The sequence below is a fragment of the Furipterus horrens genome, unplaced genomic scaffold (genome assembly GCF_987537825.1).
Source record: "Furipterus horrens unplaced genomic scaffold, mFurHor1.1.pri manual_scaffold_17, whole genome shotgun sequence".
NCBI classification, from domain to species: domain Eukaryota; kingdom Metazoa; phylum Chordata; class Mammalia; order Chiroptera; family Furipteridae; genus Furipterus; species Furipterus horrens.
This window is the reverse complement of record NW_028327187.1, coordinates 113,159,535-113,180,446: the sequence shown is the minus strand read 5'-3', so window position 1 is coordinate 113,180,446 and position 20,912 is coordinate 113,159,535. Positions and strand designations below refer to the sequence as shown.

Genomic DNA, 20,912 nt, shown 5'->3' with positions numbered 1-20,912 from the left:
GGAGACAGATACCGTGTCACTCCCGAGTCGGACTGCACAGCCATTCTCGGCGGTGCAGATAGACTCTTAAGAAGCTACACCATCGTCTCTCGAGACGGACGGCTGCCGACGACGACAAATGATAGCTTAAACACTGATTATTTTCCATGGTCCAGACATGATTCTATGCACTTTACATATATGAAACCATTTACTGCTCAATCCTACAAAGCAGGTACTTCTCTGTCCATTTTTCAGATTAGAAAATCAAGGCCCAGAGAAGTGCACTTGTAGGTAACTTGTTTAAATCCACCAGTCTGGCTCCTAAGTCCACTCTCTTCACCATATAATGACACTATTGCATCTGATCCTTATGTTAGCTTTATAATCTACGTTAGCATACAAAAGTAGTGCTGGCAGTGTTGACATGTCCACTGAGGCCTAGAGTGGCTCACGGACAGATAGGATCACAGAGCTTTTAAGGGTTCAAATTAGAATGGAACCATGTGCTGACTTCCATTTCAAGTCTCCTTCTTGCTCTGTCATAAACAGTTCTTTCTCAGAAGCCTATCTATAAATAGCAATGTCCAATACAGTCTTCTGCGATGGCAGAAATGTACCAGGTTTGTGTTGTCCAATGTAGTAGCCTCTAGCCACATGTGACAGCTGAGCATTTTAAATGTGATTGATGTGTCTTAAGTACTAAATTTAATTTAATTGAAACTAATTAAAATCAAAATAGCTAGTGACTATCATATTGGAAACACAGCTAGAGAGGCCATGAAAGGTCTATCGTTTTCACCTTTTACAATTACTTTTCAAACCAGATTCACTTCCAGGCTCTATTTCCACGCTCATTCAACAGCCCATTGGTCCATCTCAGGCTCTATTGAAAATAAAAAGACCACCAAGGGGTTTATACAAGTATGAGCTCTCTGATCTCATTGAGTATTTGCCAGGCAAATCCACTACAGCAGGCTCAGCTATCAGCTGAAATACATGACTCACAAAATGTAGTCGAGGAAGATATTTCCTGAAGAAAAGTCATCACACGTTTCCTTGCATGCTGAAGATGGAGTTTGTTTTTAGAGAGCTGAAGAAGGTCTCAAGATGAGGCAAATTTGAACTCCACTGACCAGTAGCCTAAACTACTACTGCAAACTGAAATTTAAGGCATTACCACCCCATGTAGGGTGTTCATTATTTCCTTTGCCTTCACCATTTTCTTTTCCTAGCTGAGAAAACTGATGCCAAGAGGAAGGTAAACAAGCTTGCCAAGTACTCATAGGCTGAATAGATAGTATATCCAAGAATAAAATCCAAAATATCGCCTCGTGTAAGGGTTCAGAACAAGCCACCGCAGGAGAAGGGTTTGCCTAACCTTTCCTTCTATTAGCAGGAAGGTGAAAGTGATGGCAGGCACTATGGCAGCCTTTTTGGATCACGAGATAGAAGCCAAGCCTTGAGTATGACGGAACAGAAAGACAGACAGAGCCCAGGTCTCTGACTCCTGTTTGTACAATGCCACTATACCAGCTGGTACTTTTACATCGGAAGGATACAAACTCCTGGAATGCTTAAGTTATTATTAATATTTTAAGGGGCTCCATTATAGTAGATAAACCGACATCCCAGCTACTTAGTATGATAACAAGTAATACAATTATCTGTGGTTTGTTCTATTAAAAATAATTATAAGAGTTTACATACAAAAAACTGTTCTTCAAGCCACCTGGCATCCAATGGTGCTATTGAAGTATCTCCCGAGAGAACAGACATTTACATTATTTTACTGGGTCCCAAAATGAAGTCCTCAGGTTAGTCACTCACCTTACACATTAGATCTGGCCCAATTGATTATAACCACTTTCCAAAAACCTAACCTACTATCAAAAATGTACCACTATTGAGACCTGTAAAACAAATGCCACAAGCTTCCCTATTCCATTTCCTACAATGGCAGAAGAAAATACATAGGAGAAATGTCATTCTCCGTACCCCACCTCTCTCTCTCTCTCTCTCTCTCTAGCTGAAGGTTCCTGTGGTTATAAGCACCAACACCCAACAAATCAACTATACGATCAAATGATACTGATTGTACCACCTCCATCAAGAGGAGGTGAGGAATGCAGAGTACTGAGGTTCAAATACCAGCCTTTCCAATTCCTGGCTCTGTGACCTCAGTGGTCATATCTGTGAAATGGTGAGGATTACATTGGTTGATGCTGGTAAAGCATTCAGAACAGTGTCTACACATAGTAAGGACTCAGTAAATGTTTTATATGCACATCATCTACATGTGCACACATACCTGTAGCATGTATGCATTATACACAACAGATATGTGCATTTTACACAACTTATATATGTGTGTGTCTGTGCATACATGTATGTTACACGCAACATATCTGTTCATTTTATATATATTGGGTATGTATTGGGTTGGCCAAAAAGTTCACTTGGTTTTTTCTGTAAGATGGCTCTAGTAGCACTTAATTGTCCTAAACTTCATTTGAAACAATTTTGTTAGATTGTATTATAACAGCTGTCATATCAGCATGCATTTTTAAAAAATTTAAATTGTTGAATTTTTGTGTTGCCATTGTAATATTGAAGATGGAAGAAAAATGCAACATTTTCAGCATATTATGCTTTATTATTTTAAGAAAGGTAAAATGCAATTGAAATGCAAAAAATAAAGATTTGTGCAGTGTATGGAGAAGATACTGTGACTGATCCAACGTGTCAAGAGTGATTTGTGAGGTTTTGTGCTGGAGATTTCTCGCTGGATGATACTCCACCGTCAGGTAAACCAGTTGAAGTTGATAGCGATCAAATTGAGACATTGAGAACAATCAACGTTCTACCACGTGGGAGGTAGCCAACATACTCAAAATATACAAATCAATAAAGTTATTGGTGAAAATGAAACATGTGTCTCATTTTATGGAAAAAAACTAAGCGAACTTCTTGCCCAACCCAATATATGTGTATATATGTTTGCATGTGTATCTCCATTTCTTGACTGATATGCACAAATGTTCGGATTTCTGTGAAAACCAAGTTGAGTCATAAAAACAAAGTATCCTTCTGTCCCAGTTAAAAAACCTATCAAAGTTCATTCTCCTGCATTTGTAATATACCTAATAACTAAGTGCATCTGCCACTTAAACACCCCCCCAGGGGCTCTGAAAGGCCCAGCAGGATTTTCGGCTGCTCTGACCCAATTGCAGGAGGGGGATGTGGCCTGTGTATACAGAGCAGAAAGGGCACCTGAAGCGGCAGTCTCTGGACCTGCTTCACAAGGCTTTGAACTATCATTTTCTTTTCTCAGTGACCAAGAGAGCTTGTTTGAGCCATCAAAAAAGGACACTAGCATGGAAATACAAACACACTGCCAATGAAAGATTTCCATAGTGGCAGAAATGGATCAAAGAAAAGCTCACAATAGAAGCAGTCCTCTTCCCTGCACTGCCCCCAAGTTTTCCGAATGGATGTATTTTTAAAAACACTGTGTTGTCATTGCCTAGGTCTGCGAAGCAGGACAGATTTCTATCACTGATATGGATACTGAATACAGTTCGTGCACAGACACACCTACATCAACTGCTATTCCCCAGTCATCCAGAATTTGAAATGTTTTGGAAGCCTCAGTTATTTGCAAAAGAGTCAAGTACAAAAAGACTCAGAATGGTCAACAACTGCCACAAAGCCCACTCCACAGAAGAACCACAAAGCCCCTGGGCGCCCACTCCGGGCCACCAGATGGAAGATAATACAGCACACAGCACTGCTTAAGTTAGCCTACAAAGCATGTGTGTTTGCTTATTAATTCGTGCGTGTGTTTCAAGGAGGCTCCATCTTAAAAACAAATTAACAAAACAAACAAAAACCCAAGGCAGCAGATTGGCTATAACGGGAGCTCCGTGAGGGCACAGGGAGATAGAAATACACTGAAATATTCAAGTCCAGTGTCATAGTAGGGACTCGAGTGACAAGTGGGCACTTCTGTCTCAACACCCACATGGAGCTGAAGCACAACTCAGCCCGAGTCCCTCAGTTATCGACAACCAAGCTGCGAAGGTTGTTCCATTCCATTAATCATGGCAAGGACACACATCAGTTATTTTTTAAATGTTCAAGTTTTCAAATGGTGGAAATTTTAAATCTCTTTAGCGCTTTATAGTAATAACCTCTGGCGTTTCTCAAAACAACGTATGTGATCAAGTCATTTGCTGAAATGCCGGTTAAATTACGAATGACTCACTGGACATAAGAAAATTATGTGTAGAAATTTTTATAGCAAGCAAACTGTGGATATTTTTAAAGCAGGTAAGCACAGCCTACCATTTTAAGTACAAAGTTACCATGGCAACAATAACATACCCCATCTTCTCTACCCTAAAGATAAGTTTTCATAGCTAATAAAATTATAGAAAAAATTAAATGAAGCATTCCATTTAAGAGGAAACTGTAGGAGACTGGAAGTTGTCAGCCATTCAAGCAATACCTTAATTTGTTTTTAGTTTCCTGCAATGGTGTCTGCAGGCTTTTAAAGAAGGAAGCCTCACATAATGATGATGTTTCATTATGCAATTATAGTTAATGACATCATTTATGATTTATTGGGTGGTCCAACTTGTAGTTTTGATCAGCTTAATCAAGCCCTCTCTATTTTCCTAAATGCATTAAAGTATCAAGGATAACTTACTCCATTAAAAAAATGACCTTTTGCAAAGTCCTGATTCTCCCTGAGTGATGTTCACTTGCTGAAAAATTCAGATAAAACTGAATCTGAAACCCGTTAATACTCTCATTAAAATAGTCACTATTATGTAAAAGGAAAGAGAAATGTCTTCTCTATGGTGATACATGGGGCAGCAATGCAGACCAGTATTGGTACCATTCTTTCACCAGAAGACAATGCTTTTTTGAACACATCTCTTTTCCTTTGCTTTTAATCCTTATCATGATTTCTCTGCTCAGAGGTACGTGTCTCCCACCAGACTATGCACTCTTCCCCGAGGCCAAGGACTCTCTTATTCACCACTTTAGTTCTCACATTTTCAACTGCACTTGGGCACTGAACGTGCACTGTGCAAGTTTATAAGCTGGCTGGTAAAACAAGTTGTCTCTAACAATGCCTTTGATGATGTCAATAAAAGCATCAACATCCCAGCAAATAATTACCATGGATGTGCAGAGCTGGGGCTTCAGGTATTAACAGTCTTCTTTCTCTCCAGGCATCTCTGTAGCTGACTGTCACAATGACAAAATGTTAGACCTTCTGTGTGGCATCATAGAGACATTTCCTCATGGGAATGGAAGAAGAGATAGCTCCCAATTTACCTGTGCAGATGCTCTACAGTGGGGTCAATTGTTCTCTCCTTCATGGCCGCTTACTTCCCTGACTTCTCAACTTCCTTTATTTACTTATTTGGAGAGGCCATCTAAACTCTCTTCAACTTTAGGGAATGGTGAAGAGAGGCCAGACCTTTTATCCTACAGATATCAAATAATGGTAGGGCAGTATGGCAGATATCACAGAGAGGGACTAGGCAAAAGGCCTGGAGGTGGGGGTGGGAGATGGGAAGAAGAGTTTCCTGACTGGCCAACATGTGACTGCATGATTTTTGTTCGATAATATTTTCATGAATAAACGCCTGTTTTCAAATATAAAGATAAGTACTATAACAAACAGGGTTTTGATTACTCGAGGTTTCATATTAGGATGAATTCTTAATTCTAGAAAACCAAGGTATGAGTTTTCCCATTCTTAATGTCACCCTCAAACAGCAATTTTATATTTATTTCAAGTAAGACCCATGAATGTTTAGCAGTTTTATAGAAATAACACTTATCCTTGATAAGACTTTCAAACAATCTGTGTAGAAATCTCAGTGGGTAAAATTATAGTGATTTTTTTTTCTCACAAAGCTGTTAAAGTAAGATGCACCAATTAAGAACTCATAATAAGATAGTACCATATTCAGATATGTTTTGGAATAATTAAACTGTATAGACATAAATCTTAACACTTACCTGGAAATGACCACATTTTCACCAATTTCAACTGAAAATATGGAGGAAAAACTTTCCTGCAAATATAAACTACACTTAATTTTCTATGCCAATATTAAGCCACCAAAAAGCACTCATTAAATATAAGTGAAATGACAGGCTGAACATAACTCAAGGACTCGCTCCATCTCATACTTAACAATTACCCAGACAGCTGTACCACATACTTCAGGAGAACATATCAGACACAAAGCCACATTTACAGAGGAGACAAATTGGGGATGATTCTTTGCTTCACCAAAGGAGCTGCTGAAGAACAGCATTCTTTGGTTCTTAAGTATTTGTGAGGGAAACTCCAGGTCTGGGGACAAATCTAAATAAAGCCTTTGAAGACCAACTCCAATGAGGCTACAGCTTCATCTGCAAAGTTTCGGGAAAAAAGTGAATGAGCACTTCTTTGGTGTCACTGCAATACCAGACTGGAATTGGCCCCTCAGAGAGAATATTTAGGCTGCTACTTTCTTTTTCATTGTGGGATGGAGAGGGTGTATTAGACTGAACCACATTATCTGCCCAAAATAGTCTATTGTGGTCTATTTCATGTCTCAACTTAAGAATTGCACCCAGAATTGAGAAAGTCAGGGAAATGTGATACTTAAACCAGCCATTGTACTATTAGCAATTCTTAGACTGAAATAAAAAAGGTTAAACCTACTGCTTGAAATTGAATGGTGAATGAAGAAATAATTGGCTTGCTTCGATGTTCTATGCTGTCTTCTTTTGGTATTGTACGTGAATATTTGAGAGTTTGCCAGAAAGAGACTGAAATAATAAATAAAACCTTGAGGTAAAAAAGAATTTCATAGTTCAGTTTTATATCATACATGGTCTTATTATTTGCTTCATTATTCTTATCAAAGACAATGCCTTGCTTGTGGTAAGAGTTTAATGGATATTGATTGAATTAAATAAATCGATTCAAATCAGCACCAGTAATTAGCAACATCCAGAACTGGGTTTTGTCCCCATCGAGAGAGGCTTGTCCTGATGGCACCTTCTGAACAGGGCAAATTTTCTACACCTAGGTCCCTTTATTTGGTGTCTAGGACCTCTTGCCCTCTTTCAGCCCGAATCATACACCTTTCCATAGGCTAAATATTTTAAAGGTTTTCAAAGACCATCTTTTACAATTTCAAAAGTTCACTGTAACCCTGGCTGGTGTGGCTCAGTGAATTGAACACAGGCCTGCAAACCAAAATGTCGCTGGTTTAATTCCCAGTTGGGGCACTTGCCTGGGTTGTGGGCCAGGTCCCTAATTGGAGACGCACGAGAGGCAACCACACAGTGATGCTTCTCTCCCTCTCTTTCTCCGTCCCTCCCCCTCTCTCTAAAAATAAATAACTAAAATCTTTAAAAAAAAAAAAACAGTTCAGTGTAAATCAATGTATCCCTGCGATGGAACTCTTGATATTTGGCGCCAGATGACTTGGGAAGGGGGCTGTCCTGTGCACTGTAGGATGTTTAGCAGCATCTCTGCCCTCTACCCACTAGATGCCAGCAGCACACTCCCCTCGACTCCACACTCCTTTCTACTCCACTTGTAACTACCAAAAATATCTCCAGACATTGCCAACTGTCCCCTGCGGGGTAAAATTGACCCCAGCAAAGAACCATCAGTATGACAAATTCTTTCTTAAACAAAAAATAACTCCTTGTTGCTTTTTAAAGGATAAGAGGCCTCCATTTGTCACCAGTTCCTGAAAGAATGAGTGCCTGACCCCAAATACTGCCTCCGTGCACTGAGGAAAGGGTCTGCTCAGGCATCTAGTCCAATATCTTCAAGCCACTAACCAAGTAGAGGTTTGTAATCAACAGCCCACGACTGTCACCATCACTTTAGTCAGAATTTTTCCTTTTAGGGATAGCTCACTTGGCACATTAGGGCTACAGAAACTGCAAGTCAATCACAAAGTAGAAATAGTGCCATTTTCTTTTAAATCCCTAAACACTGAAGATGATAAAAAGTAAAAAGAACTTAATTTTATATCTGAATTTAGACTTCAGTTTTAAATTCTAGAGTTTCTATACTGAGAGGCCATTCCAGGATAAAAACAGGTGACAAAAAAAAAAAAAAGTGAATGTCAAGAATGGATTCTTACAACTGGGGCCTTTCGGGATTATTGAAATTTAAAAGTGTGTGTGTGTGTGTGTGTGTGTGCGCGTGTGTGTGTGTGTGTGTTGGCTGGTGCAGAGACAGTAGGCAGTAGGTAGAAAGTGTCCAGCAGTGCCATTTTGTTCTGGCCATCATCATCATCAAGAGGAAGGGAGTAACAGCACTCTATTAAAAATTACATTTCCAAAGATATCTCTTAGGACAATTTACATTTGTGATTTCTGTTATCTCCAAATAAATAAAAGTTTGAGGCCTGTGGAGGAATAAGAGTATTTCTTTTTTTTTTTTAATACCATATATTCTGTGATGTGATGGGGAACAGTCGTGAACATAATCTCATTTGACGGCTGAATAAACCACTTACCAGAATAAATCAACCTGGCCCTCCAGCCCAATGCTGGTCTTTTCTTTGGAGGGTAAGCAGCTATGTAAAAATATTCCAGGAAAAATTTTCCATTTAACTACTTAGGGAAACTAGGTAATCTTGAAATGACCAAGGAAAGTTCATTTTCATGAGTAACATCACCAAATATGGAAGTAACACTCAACAGAAGAGCCACATTTAAATCATTCTAGGGTTACCTTAGCAATTAAGGAATCAATGGAAAATGGGCTTTTTTTCCCTTTCTCTTTCAACTAAGAATTGGCATCTTAAATGTAAATGTGGTGTTTGTAATGGAACAAATTGGGTCATATTTTTCTTTTAGAAGAAATCCACATTTTAACATATTGAGGGTTTTATTTTCTCATCTCATTATAATATATCAAGGACTTAGGTAAAATTCTCTCACTTTGCTTCAGCTGTTTTGACCAGGCAGGGACATAACTCAGAATCAGCCCCACCCCCTCCACCCCCGCCAGCTTCTATGTTACTCTAAACACTTGCAGAAGTCACAGGTCTGTGAAAAGAGGCATGACATCCCATGGCATTATATTTAACCCTGATTGATTTACTTTTTCTTTTTTAAAAAGCCACAGAAACTATGAGAGACCTGTAATAGATTTTGAAAAGGTGTGCAAAAACGTTATTGGGGGGCGTAAAAGAAGATCTAATTGTATGAAGAGATACACTATGTATACAATTGGAAGGTTGAATATAGTAAACACAGTGACTATCATGAAAATCATTTATTAAATTCACTGTAATCCCACTCAAAATCCTAGTAGAAATGTTTGTGGAACATGACAAGCTGATTTCAAAAGCAAAAATGAAGGGTATCTCAGATACTTTTAAAGAAGAGCAAGAGGGGGAAAGTTCTCCAAGGAGATAACCAGGCATATTATAATCTACAGAAATTAGGATAGTGTAACATCAGCACACAGATGGCAAAATAGACCAAAGCACAGAATGGAGTCCAGATATGTACACACATACACAGTAAGGAAATTTAATACATGAAAGACGGTATTCTATAAAGATCAGTGGGGAAAGGATGACTATTAAGTCCCTGGTGGTTGATGCATAAGAAATATAAAATAAAAATAGATTTGTAATTCATACTATTTCAAAAAACTAAAATCCCGATGGAATAAAGACTGAAAAACGAAAAGCATACCTAAAAAATCTTTAAGATAAAATACATTAAAACAGGAGAACATCTTCCATCACCTTGGAGATAGGAACAATTTTAAAACAAGGCAAAAGTAAAAGGCACAAATCATAAAAGACTAGAAAGACTGACAATTATTCTGTACAACAAAATATGTGTTTGACAATGTTAAAAGATAAGCCACAGAGAGTAAGATGATATTGACAACATATTTAACTAAGAGTTAGTGTATAGAATGTATAAAAAAGTTCTACAAATCAATTAAGAAAAAACAAAGAAAGATAGAAATGAAAGAGGAAATACAAATGGCCAATAACTTATCAAAAAGTTTCAACCTCAAACGATGACACACCACTTCCTACCTATTGAATTTTTGATGAATTAAACACTGTGACAAACACTAAATGCTAGTGAAGATACAGAGAAATTAGAATGCTCACACACTACTGGTGGCAGTATAAAGTGATACCACTACTTGGCGACACTATACAATTTAAAGCCAACTTTATATGATGACGAAGATCCATTCTGCTGACAACATCATCGCTTCAGTCAACAAGATGACAAAATTCCTCGGTGAAGAAACGAAGACATTATTATTGTCTATGTCCAAACAATACAAGAAGAAAAGTTATTTTGGTAAAACAGTTTTATATTTATTTCTGAAAAACTTCAGAATGAAAACCAGAATCAGACCTTCAGATCTTTTTGCAAATCTGCACTCCACTTGGAATCGTCGGCAGCCGTCCGTCTCGAGAGACGATGGTGTAGCTTCTTAAGAGTCTATCTGCACCGCCGAGAATGGCTGTGCAGTCCGACTCGGGAGTGACACGGTATCTGTCTCCTCCCGTGTTGAATCGACATCTTGCGATGACGCTGGAGTGTCCTCTCCAGTGAAGCTGAAGCTACAGAGCCTGGGCAGGGTGATATGGAGGGTCTGCTGTTGCCCATGCAGCAGACCCCGTCCACTTGGAATACCCACTAGCCAACAGTTAACTACTGTTAATTCAGACAATTTCTAAAACCCCACCTTCTTCAGGAAACTAATTGAAGGGAGGTCTCGACATATTATATCCTTATACTCTGAAGACATAAAATATTCATACCGATTATATCCTGAATAAACACGCAACACCTCCAACTGTCTCTTTATTCACAGCCCCTCATGACGTACTTTCCATTCCGAGGTGGATAATGGGGATGCCTTATCTTTGTAATCTCTCATCAATTATTTTCAAAGTCCTTATCACACCTGCTGTGTCTATGTTTCCCCCTTAAAAAGGAGGGTAGGTGGCAGTGGTTCATTCACTTCCCAGCACAGCTGTATGCACACAGGCATTTAATAAATGCTTTTAGCTATAATGATTTAGAAGGAGGTCTATTTTCTGGACAGAAAACATCACTGGGTTTTAAAATAATGTTATTAATGCTGACCAAAAGCTGTAAGACATGAGTTCAGACTATATGATTCCATTTATATAAAGTGCAAGAACAGGAAAGACTATGTTGGCAGAAATCAGGAGTGAGTAACCCTGGTTACAGGTGCCTGAAAGGGAGCTTGCTGGGGATTTCTGAGGAGCTAATATGTTCTGCTTCTTAATCTATGTTCTTAATTGTCATACTTACCATGGAATATGCCATGTGAGAAAGCTAAAAGAAAAATATTTTAAAAAACTGCTGCAAGACTAAAGTTATCTTAAGGGTTTGAATTTCTCTGCTAATTACATTGCTCCTTGTGTGAAGGCACAGATGCCTGAATTTAAGTTGCCATTTGAAATCCATCTAAAAGAGTGACCTGATGCACATACAAAATAGGAGATTTTCTAGGCTCCTTCTAACATTTGCTGCCAACGTTCCTGCTCAGATCTCTCAGAAAATACCACCTGAAGGTCTCCATCGGTGGGTAGGAGTTGAGGACAATAGAGAAGGGGCAAGAAGATGACTGCCTGCCATTAAAGGATCTCTATGATCAACACAGGGAAAACCAGTCCTTTCTCTTACAGCTCCCACGTCTCTCAAACACATGGGAAAACATAATGAAGTCAGGACTACAGACCTCAAGGATGGAACAGAACATGCAGGAAGGTTGCCTTAAAGGCTTAATCTGGGTAGATTTAATTATAGCTAAGGAGATGAATTCTAAATTTAGAAAGGCCATCAAGGTAATTAAGGATGTTAAGAATTGGGACTACATCCTTGATGTCTTTCTACTTAATGAAGAGAACAAAAGATGATGAAAACGATTTTAATAAGCAAAATGAACTTCATATTGATTTAGTCCTTTCAGAGATCAAGTACCCTGAATATCAGAACAAGCTGCCAAGAGAAGCTCCGCACTCTATTCGCAGGGGGGTTTGGTCTCGTTATTGAGATGGTTTAGGTGCCATTTTCCTGCAAGGAGAGAGTGTATTACGTGGTCTGAAGAGCTCCCCTGTTATAGCTCCAGATTCTCTGGTTTTATTGAAAAAAGGGAAAACAAAACAAAATTTCCCTCAGCTAGAAAAATCAAGCATCGCTTTCCAAAGGACGACACCTTTTAAAGCAGAGATCTTCCCATTTTGCAGATGTGTTCAATCAAGTCCTCAATAATGTCACTACTCAGATTTTATAATACTGTGAAGCACAAAAGGTTTTCAATCCCTTTACTCTAAAGAAGTGATTCTCTAAATGGAGCGATTTTACCACCAGCCCCAAAAGTTGTTATTTGGCAATGTCTGGAGGCACTTCTGGTTGCCACCAGTAGGGGAGTGTTACTGGCATCAGTGGGGAGAGGTCAGGGATGCTGCTAACCATCCTACAGTGCACAGTTCAAAATGTCAACAGTGCTAAGGTCGAGAAATCATGCTTTAAAAGTACACTTGAAAGGGAAGGGAAGGAAATTTATTTCAGTCGACATAAAACAAATATGGAGGGGGACTGAAAAAACCCAGAATTTATTTATAAAAATTGTGTATTTCTTCTTACATGTTTAAACTTCCATCACTTTCAAAGTTCTCTCCATTTGACGCAATACACTTATCAAGACATTTTTTCCACCGCTCAAAACAGTTTTTGAACTCGTTGATTTTGATGCCTTTTAGTGCTTCTGCCATTTTCCATTTCACCTCTTCCACATTGGGAAAACGTTTCCCTTTGAGGACCTTTTTCATCCTGGGAAACAAAAGTCAATCAGGGGGCGAGATCAGATGAATTGGGAGGGTGGGGCATGGAGTTCATGCCATTTTTGGTCAAAAACTGCTGAACACTCAGTGTGGTGTGGGCAGGTGCACTTATAAACCACCCATCATGAAATGGGCAAATGGGTTGAATGAGTCTTCAAAAAAAAATTCATTGAAGCCAAAGCACAGCCTCTCACAACAACGCCAGCTGGTAAACTGATACAGATGGGTTCCTACAACACTAACCTAGTGAGGGAAGCCTGTACTATAGGGGCTCTCCCTCCTGAAGATAATTCTGGTTGTTTGTGCCCCCCACCCCATATACAAGCAAATACTATGCAGTAACTCTAACTCAAGATTATTTACAATAGATCTTGCCACATGAAGTTCAAATATACTGAGTTACGTACAGCAATTAAAAGTAAAATTTAAAACATCAGGTTTAAACACTTTTTCCCTTGGTAGATTTTTTTTAATCAAGTAAGCAATTTTTACTTCTAGAAATTAAAATCCTATTTTCTAATTCTTATAAAATGTACTCTTGTAAGTGGTCAGCTTATCTATCAGATGCACTTATCAGATATAAATATCAACCTACAAAAATAAATTTTAAAATAAATAGCCAAGATTGATCAAGAAAAATAAAGAAAATACAAATTATCTACATCCCTAGGAATGAATATCACTACTGATCCTAAACACCAGAGGATGAAACACATAATACAACGTTATGTACAACTTTATGCCAATAAAATCAATAACATATAAAACAGAAAAAATCCTTCAAAAACACAACTTCTCTAAACTAAAACAAAGAGGAAGAGGAAATCGAATAGTAACTACCTTTGTGAAAGAAATACAATTCAAAACATCTCCACAAAGAAAACTTTAGACCCACAGAGCTTCACTGGTGAATTCTTTCAAATATTTAAGGAAGAAATACTACCGCTTTTAAAATCAATAATCAAAGAAACATATAGACAAGGATCAGGTTTCATTTCACCAGCCCTTCTGGAATCACACAAAAGATCACCCTTTCCATCCCAGAAAGGCTCACACTTCCCTTCTTCTCTGGTTTATCTTTTGAAAGACAGGAGGTGATAGACGAGACTAAACATTTTTACAAGATTCATTTATCTGTCCATTTGTAATCAATTAAAGTTTGTTATACCTCATCTGGCTTTTTCTCTCCCCCGCCACTTCTTATTTTCTACTTCCCCCCTACACGTCTTTGCTATGGACAGACCAGTTTCTCCAGGATCCCATAGTAAACCTTGCTCACTCCTATCCTTTCTTCCATGTGTACCTTATTCCTTTCCACCCTTCTCAACGCACCTAAAAACCCAAATCTCCACCAGAAGCTTCATATGAGCTGGAAGGTCTCACCCTTTTCAGAACTCCTAGACTCTTATTTAGAATTTTACAATTAGACAATGATTCAATCTCATTGGGTTTCTTTTGTCTCCTCGGGTAGAATGCCATTTCCCCCCAGCTGTTGCTTCCCTGCTTAAAATCCCTTCATGATTCTCTCTGTGACCAAAAGGGTAACGACCAAGTTCTTCACTGGCCTGGCCTGTCTTCCAGCCTCAGCTCTCCCCGGTCCCCCCATGTTCAAGCCATGTGCAACTCCGAAACGTGCCCAAGCAACGGTTTCTGTCATGCCTCCTGCTTTTCCACATCTGTACCCAGGGCCTGGGATGTTCTCGCCCGGAAACCCTCTGACCCCTGTCGTTCTGCTGATCCTTCAAGACTCACATCAAAGGTAACTGCCTCCTCTGGGAACCCCTCTGAAATACCACCCTCTTTTATTCCCTCAGACAAGAGGACATTATTCTACAGGACCTTGTACTTACTTCTCTTATAATTGTTTATCTGCCCGTCTGAAGTGCTTGTGGGGATCTGAGGACAGAGCTGGGTCTTGTTTATGTATTTGTTTCTTTTTTGCTTCAAGACAGCACAGCACCTGGCTCAACCAAGCAGGACTCCGAATGCTCACAGAGTGAGCGCCTGTCTTGTATTTGAGAGCTTTCATAGCGATGGGCATCGGACAAGAACTCAGACGCTTAGACGAGGGCACTTGCTAGCTGCATGGCATTGCAGCAGACACTCAGCCCAGTGGTACAAGATGAGAACAGAAACACAAGGCTGCTGTTACCTTTCAGTCCTCAGGGCCATAATGAATTTCTCTGAAACCGTGTTTCACCCCAAGCTTCCCTGAACTTCAAAAATACAACAGAAGGAAGTATTTTTCACCAGAGAGAGGAAAAATATTTTATAACATCAAAAGAAAAAAGCTCAAGGCATAAAAAAAAAGCAATGAAATGACACTCAAACCGCTCTTTAAATTGTTTCTGTGTCTGTGCATGCCTGCAGCAATCAATTACTTCTAAAGCAACTTCAAGCTCCGAACTCTGTTATTCTGTGAATATCTGTGCTAAAAGTATTAATATTATTAAAGAACAATGATTAATGTCATTTGCCCTATTAAATTAGTATAGTCTATTATAGTCTATAATACATAAATACAATTTTATGTACCTTGAAATCTACACATTTAAAGTGATGACAGACCTTAATAAAATGCATTTCATATGATAAAACCTTTACCCCCTTCAACAAATGTTTGTGGAGCACCTACAATACTCCAATCATTTGAATGAACATTGGAAAACAACAATGAATAAAAGTCTTTGTTCCTGACGAATTTAGTATTTGAACAGAAAAGAAGGCATATGAAAAACACTAACAAGCCAGATAAGAGTAACCAGAAAAATTATGTTAAAATTATTAAATGGGTGATATTGGCTTTAACATACATTAGGATCTCTCTAACCAACATTCACCCAATAAGCCCATATTCTCTATTCTTTTTGTAAACCACACTGACCACTGTCCACAGAACTTGACCTCAAAGCTATTCCCAGGACATCTTTGGACTACTCCCACCACCTAAATTTGTACCTAAGAAGAGTCAGTTCTTTGTCACCAAACCTGTTTATGCCAGTTGTACTTGGCACTTTATTACATCTAATTCAATATTACACACATTAATAAAATATGAGTGCCCAAAAATGAGCTTTTATTTCTTTGAAAACCAAGCCATTGTTTCAGAAAGTCTTAACAAAGAGGAGACACTTGGAAAAATAGTTGCAAAAAGAAAAGCACAGGCAAGACAACTTTAAAGCTATCTAACTGCTTGACCCTGATACAACAGATAAGGATGTTCTCTAAGAAACTCTCAGAGGGGTCAAGTGGTTTGGGCAACAGCTTTTTCTGGAGCAAAAATATACTAAATAATTAATTACTTCCTGTTTTTCACAAACTGTACTCCTACTGGACTACAAGGTTTCTTCAAAATTTCAGTCGGCATGGGAAACTTGAAGGGAGTATTCTCCAAGACCGAGGGTGGGCTGTTACTAGATGTCTACACTCAGAGGGAGGCAGGCTAGCACATTCTGGGACGCTGCCTGCTGGGGCTAGTCCTCAGGATACCGTTCTTGGACTGCAATTGTGTCTGAATTCCTAAGCAAACTTCTAGGATGGGTGTTGTCTATATGGGTCCTCAGTGTGCCCCTTCCTGAGCCTTTCCTATGAAGGTAGCCTGGCCCTGGGGGGTTTGGGGGGGGGAGGCAAGGAAACGCTCTCTGCAATGGCCAGCTCTGAGGAGAAGAGGGCAGAAGCTGGAGCTGGGAGCACTCCTCCACCAGTCTCCTTGGAGAAAGGCCAGTCCTCCTGTTGGCAGGCACATCAAGATGCCAGCATCCAATGCAACTGCAGATGATGCTAATGATGCTGGCTTGGCGGATACAAAGTGTTCAATTAGGGAGCTGTTTTCTCGTGTTTTTCAAGCATAACATTACCCTCTCATTTGTTTTCCTAACTTACCTCCATTTCAATGTGTAAGAGTTCCCCCCCCCAATAATTTCATCAAATATTTTATTTTGTAATAACCTGAGATTAAGAAGAGAAAATGATTTACCCAAGGTCACACGGCAAGTTAGTGGAGTTGCTGGGGTGGGCACCTGGGCCTCTGGCTTGCTCAGCTTTTCCTGTTTCTTGGTCCTGGGAACAACAGCGCCAGCGGCACCTGGGAGCTTGCTAGAAGCACAGAAACCCAGGCCCTGTCCAGGCCCACTGAATCAGAAGCTTTTTATTTGTTTGTTTGTTTGTTTTTAGAGAGAGGGGAAAGGAGAAAGAGACGGAGAAAAATATCACTGTGTGGTTGCCTCTCACTCACGCCCCCAACCGGGGACCTGACGTGCAACCTAGTCATGTGCCCTGACTGGGAATCGAACCAGCGACACTTGGTTCACAGGCTGACGCTCAATCCACGGAGCCACAGCAGCCAGGTTTGCTTTTTTTTTTTTTTTTTAAACAAGATCACAGATGATCTTTATGCACATTACAGTTAAAGAACTGCTCTAAATCTAAACCAAAAATTTTAATGCTATTTTGTGAAGTGTTAAGTTCATAATCTTCACATAAATTTTCTTACCACAAGATGGATCAAAACAATTACTTGGCTGTTTTTTTGTATCTGATCATTTCACATACAATTTTCACTTAAAATTATAGGCAGCTAATGAAACAAAATCAGCTTTTCTCTCTGGATACATGATCCATATTATAGCAGGATGGATAGCTCCTGCATGACTTTTAAGAGGTTACTGCATCGAGTCCATTCAGTTGCTATGTCTTCAGGCGTATGAATAAAGTAACAATCAGAATTCTGTTAGGCAACGTGAGTTTCCAGCAGATAAACCCAGAGCAATACTGAGAATGTGCGCACATGTGTGTGCACACACGTGCACAATGGCCAACTGTGGAACTCTTCAGCCAGTGAATTAGTTTCATCACCCTCATTTAGTTGGTGTACCGCATACAAACAACACATCAACATTTTCCCATCGTGCAGAACAACCAAAGTTACTGACCAAAACACACTGCAAACATCAATTGGCTCATTGCATTTACATGAACTGCCCAGAATAGGCAAATCCATAGAAAGTAGATTAGTGGTCGCTCTGGCTCGGGCTGGGGGTGGGGGGGAGGGGAGAGTGAGGAGAGACTTCTAATGGGTTCAGGGTTTCTTTTTGGGACAATGACAATGTTACTTAGTGGTGCTGGCTGCACAACTAAATATACTAAAAATCCCTGACTCTGTACTCTTAACCGTGCCAATTGTGATGGTATGTGAATTATAGCTGAAAATCATAAAAAAAATCAATGGGCTCAGCAATAAAAAATGTCCTAAGATGCATTGAAACATACAGTTGTACACACCCCCACTGCTCATTATTTTATTTTTCAATTTAAAGATTTGGAATACCATAAAAATTTGAGTCTGAAGGGGCTTGTATTTCCACAAACCTCCCCTATTCTACCAGGAAATTAACTGATACGTTTAAGGAAGTGACGCACATGAGAACCAAAGTCCCAACTCAGTGGACCAATGGTCAGAATTTTCCCAACATTACATCATTTCAATTAAAGCATTCATACGGTATGTTTGGTAATTGAATACATCTGGAAAAAAATAAAACCAGTTCATGGCCCTGTGGTGTATTTACTAAGGACCTATTAAAGAAAATCAGTACATTTCCTTATTAGCATGAAGGGAACTTTCTTTTTTTCTATAAAAACCAAAAACTAAAACCAAGGATACAGGCGGAACCAGCGAGGTATGCACAAATTAACATAAGTTGGCATCTGAAGTGCAGAGCTAACAATTGTCCAAGACACAAAGTACTTCCCTGAGAACAGGCCTCTGCTTTGGGCATTTGCTTCATGAGAACTTCCACACCTACTGAAAAGTGAAACCCTCACTTTAAGCCCAGGGTATTGTGAAAGCCATTCTCAAGAAGCTGCCCGTGTGATAATTAAAGGCTCAATTTCTAACCTGTACAAATCCCAGCGCCTGGCGTTAAAAAAAAACGAGAAATAACTTCATTTCAGGAAAATTAGTTAGTGCTTTCCTCAATGCCGCACTTTGTGGAACTTCAACATCGTTGCCCCAGGCATTGCCAGGATAGTTACAGGCTAAACAGGAGTCCTGATCTTTGTGTACGAAACTCATTTAAAAGGGAGATTTAAGTGATGTAACTACTCACGTGGGGCATTAGAATAACCAGAGTTACAGGCCCTGCAATTATGCCCTTTCAAGAAGGATTTTATCCTAGCTGTCTCCTAACTCTTTGGTAAGAACATTTCCTGTTGGATTCAGGGGCTTTATTTCCTTTCGTATTTTGATCACTTAGTAAATAATTTTTTTAAAAAAAGATTTAACTACAAAATTCTTTGTGCTTCCTTATAGTGCAAAATACTGTGCCCTCCTTACCATACCTCGCCAAAATTTTAATTGGTACAAATTACCCCCCTCCCCCACATACACACATATATATCCCAACCCACACTCAACAGCAGAGGGGATGTAGGATGGGGGTTAGGAGTTAGGGGTTAGGGGCCAGTGATGGCGGGTGGTGGGGGCGGCAGAGAATTCCCAAGCCCTCACCATTAACCGTCAGTGGTCAAACCCACAGACTGCCTCATTAGGAATGCTCTGGAGGGGTCTTCAGTCTGTGGTTTTCGTGGCGCTGGTGGCTGGAGTCTGTCAGCCACTAGAGAAGGGTAACAGAGGAGGGAGAGAAAACCCTTTCCCCGGCACGGCGCTTAGACATTTCCAGGGGTGCTGGGGAATTAGGTTGATTTCCACCGCACTCTACGAGTTTCCCTTTAACGACATGTTGCTGACGGCAGCATCTCGGGGTGTTAGGAGGTGCCAGAAAGAATCCTCCAGCCGCCTAACATCCGCGCCGGCCCAGGTTGGAGATTTTTTCAGTCTCCAGAACTGAGCTTTCACCGTTAGCAGTCGGTCCCCAACTGCACTGAAACCTGCTTGGCACACGGTCTCCACCTGCGCCCAGGTCCCCATTTTGATAGTTGGAACAGGGGACAAAGAAACCCTCCGACCCATCCTGTCCCTCTCCCCTCCCACCTTCCTGGTTTGAAGGGTCATGGTTTTCAAACGGGGTTTTATGACAGACGTGGGGAACTGGGCGTTTGTTTCATGTGGGTTTAAGGTCAATTGAACCGCTGCAGGGTGGGACAGGACCGAACTCTGAGCTGGGAGCTCGAGCGACAGCGAGGGAGAGCGTCCCGGGAAATGCGCAAGTAGCATTGAAAATAAATGCACTTCAAATAAAGCCTCCTGGGACGCTCCGTCTGCTCTCTCCCGGGAGCCCCTCTCTTCTCTCCCCGGGGTGCAGCAGAAGCGCCGCCAGAGCGCTGCCCGGGCGGGGAGGACCACAGGATGTGGCAGGGACGCGCACCTGGGCGTTCCGGATACCTGCGCTGCGCCCCTCCCACCTCCAGCCTCCGCCCCCGCGCCCTGGCCCCTTGGCAAAGGTGCCCCAGGAGGCCCCACCTGAGCAGGGGTGGGCGCGGGGCCGTGGCGGTGGCGCGGGGCCAGCGCGCTGTCTTACCCATGGTTGGAGACGGGCGGGAGGGGCGGTGGTTCCCCGGGGACTGGCCGAACTGGTGGGACGAGTTTGCGGGTCGGGCGGGCACGGACGCGGGCCGGGCTCTGTGTGGGCTGCGCTGGGCTGCTGGGCTGGAGGCTGGCTCCTGGTTCCCGGGCTGGGTGGGAGAGCGGCGCGGCTCCGCCTGCACTAGGGGCTGGCCGCGCGGAGAGGGTTCCTGACGTCAGCGCCGGGGGCTTTGTGCGCCCGCAACGGGGCCCGAACCCGCCGCAGGAGCGCCCCGGCGGCCAGCCAAGCCGGCCGGCGTCCCCTGGGACCCCCGGACAAGCGCCCAGGGGCGCGGAAACTGGAAAAGCCACTTGGGGGGTGGGTGATACAGGGAAAGGGGAGTGGGCTTCCAGGATCTCAGAAAAGAGAACTCAACAGCTGGAGGGACTTTGCTGTTTTAGTTATTACCCATTGTGCAGACAGAGACACCGAGGCCTGGGTCACTGCCCCAAGGCCACCCAGTGTTTGACAGCGTTGCCCCAGTCCACGGTCCCAGAGCGGATGG

At 41.2% G+C, this 20,912-nt stretch overlaps 1 protein-coding gene across 1 annotated transcript in view; it reads right to left on the bottom strand.

Annotated features, from left to right (window-relative positions):
- Positions 1–20,469, bottom strand: part of GPM6B (glycoprotein M6B) — a 143,874-nt gene extending 123,405 nt beyond the window's left edge. Inside the window, exon 1 of the mRNA XM_090265120.1 lies at positions 20,363–20,469. Coding sequence (XP_090121246.1) covers positions 20,363–20,366 — 4 coding nt within the window. The 5' untranslated portion in view covers positions 20,367–20,469. The remainder of the gene's footprint in view (positions 1–20,362) is intronic.
- Between the last annotated feature and the right edge of the window lie 443 nt (positions 20,470–20,912).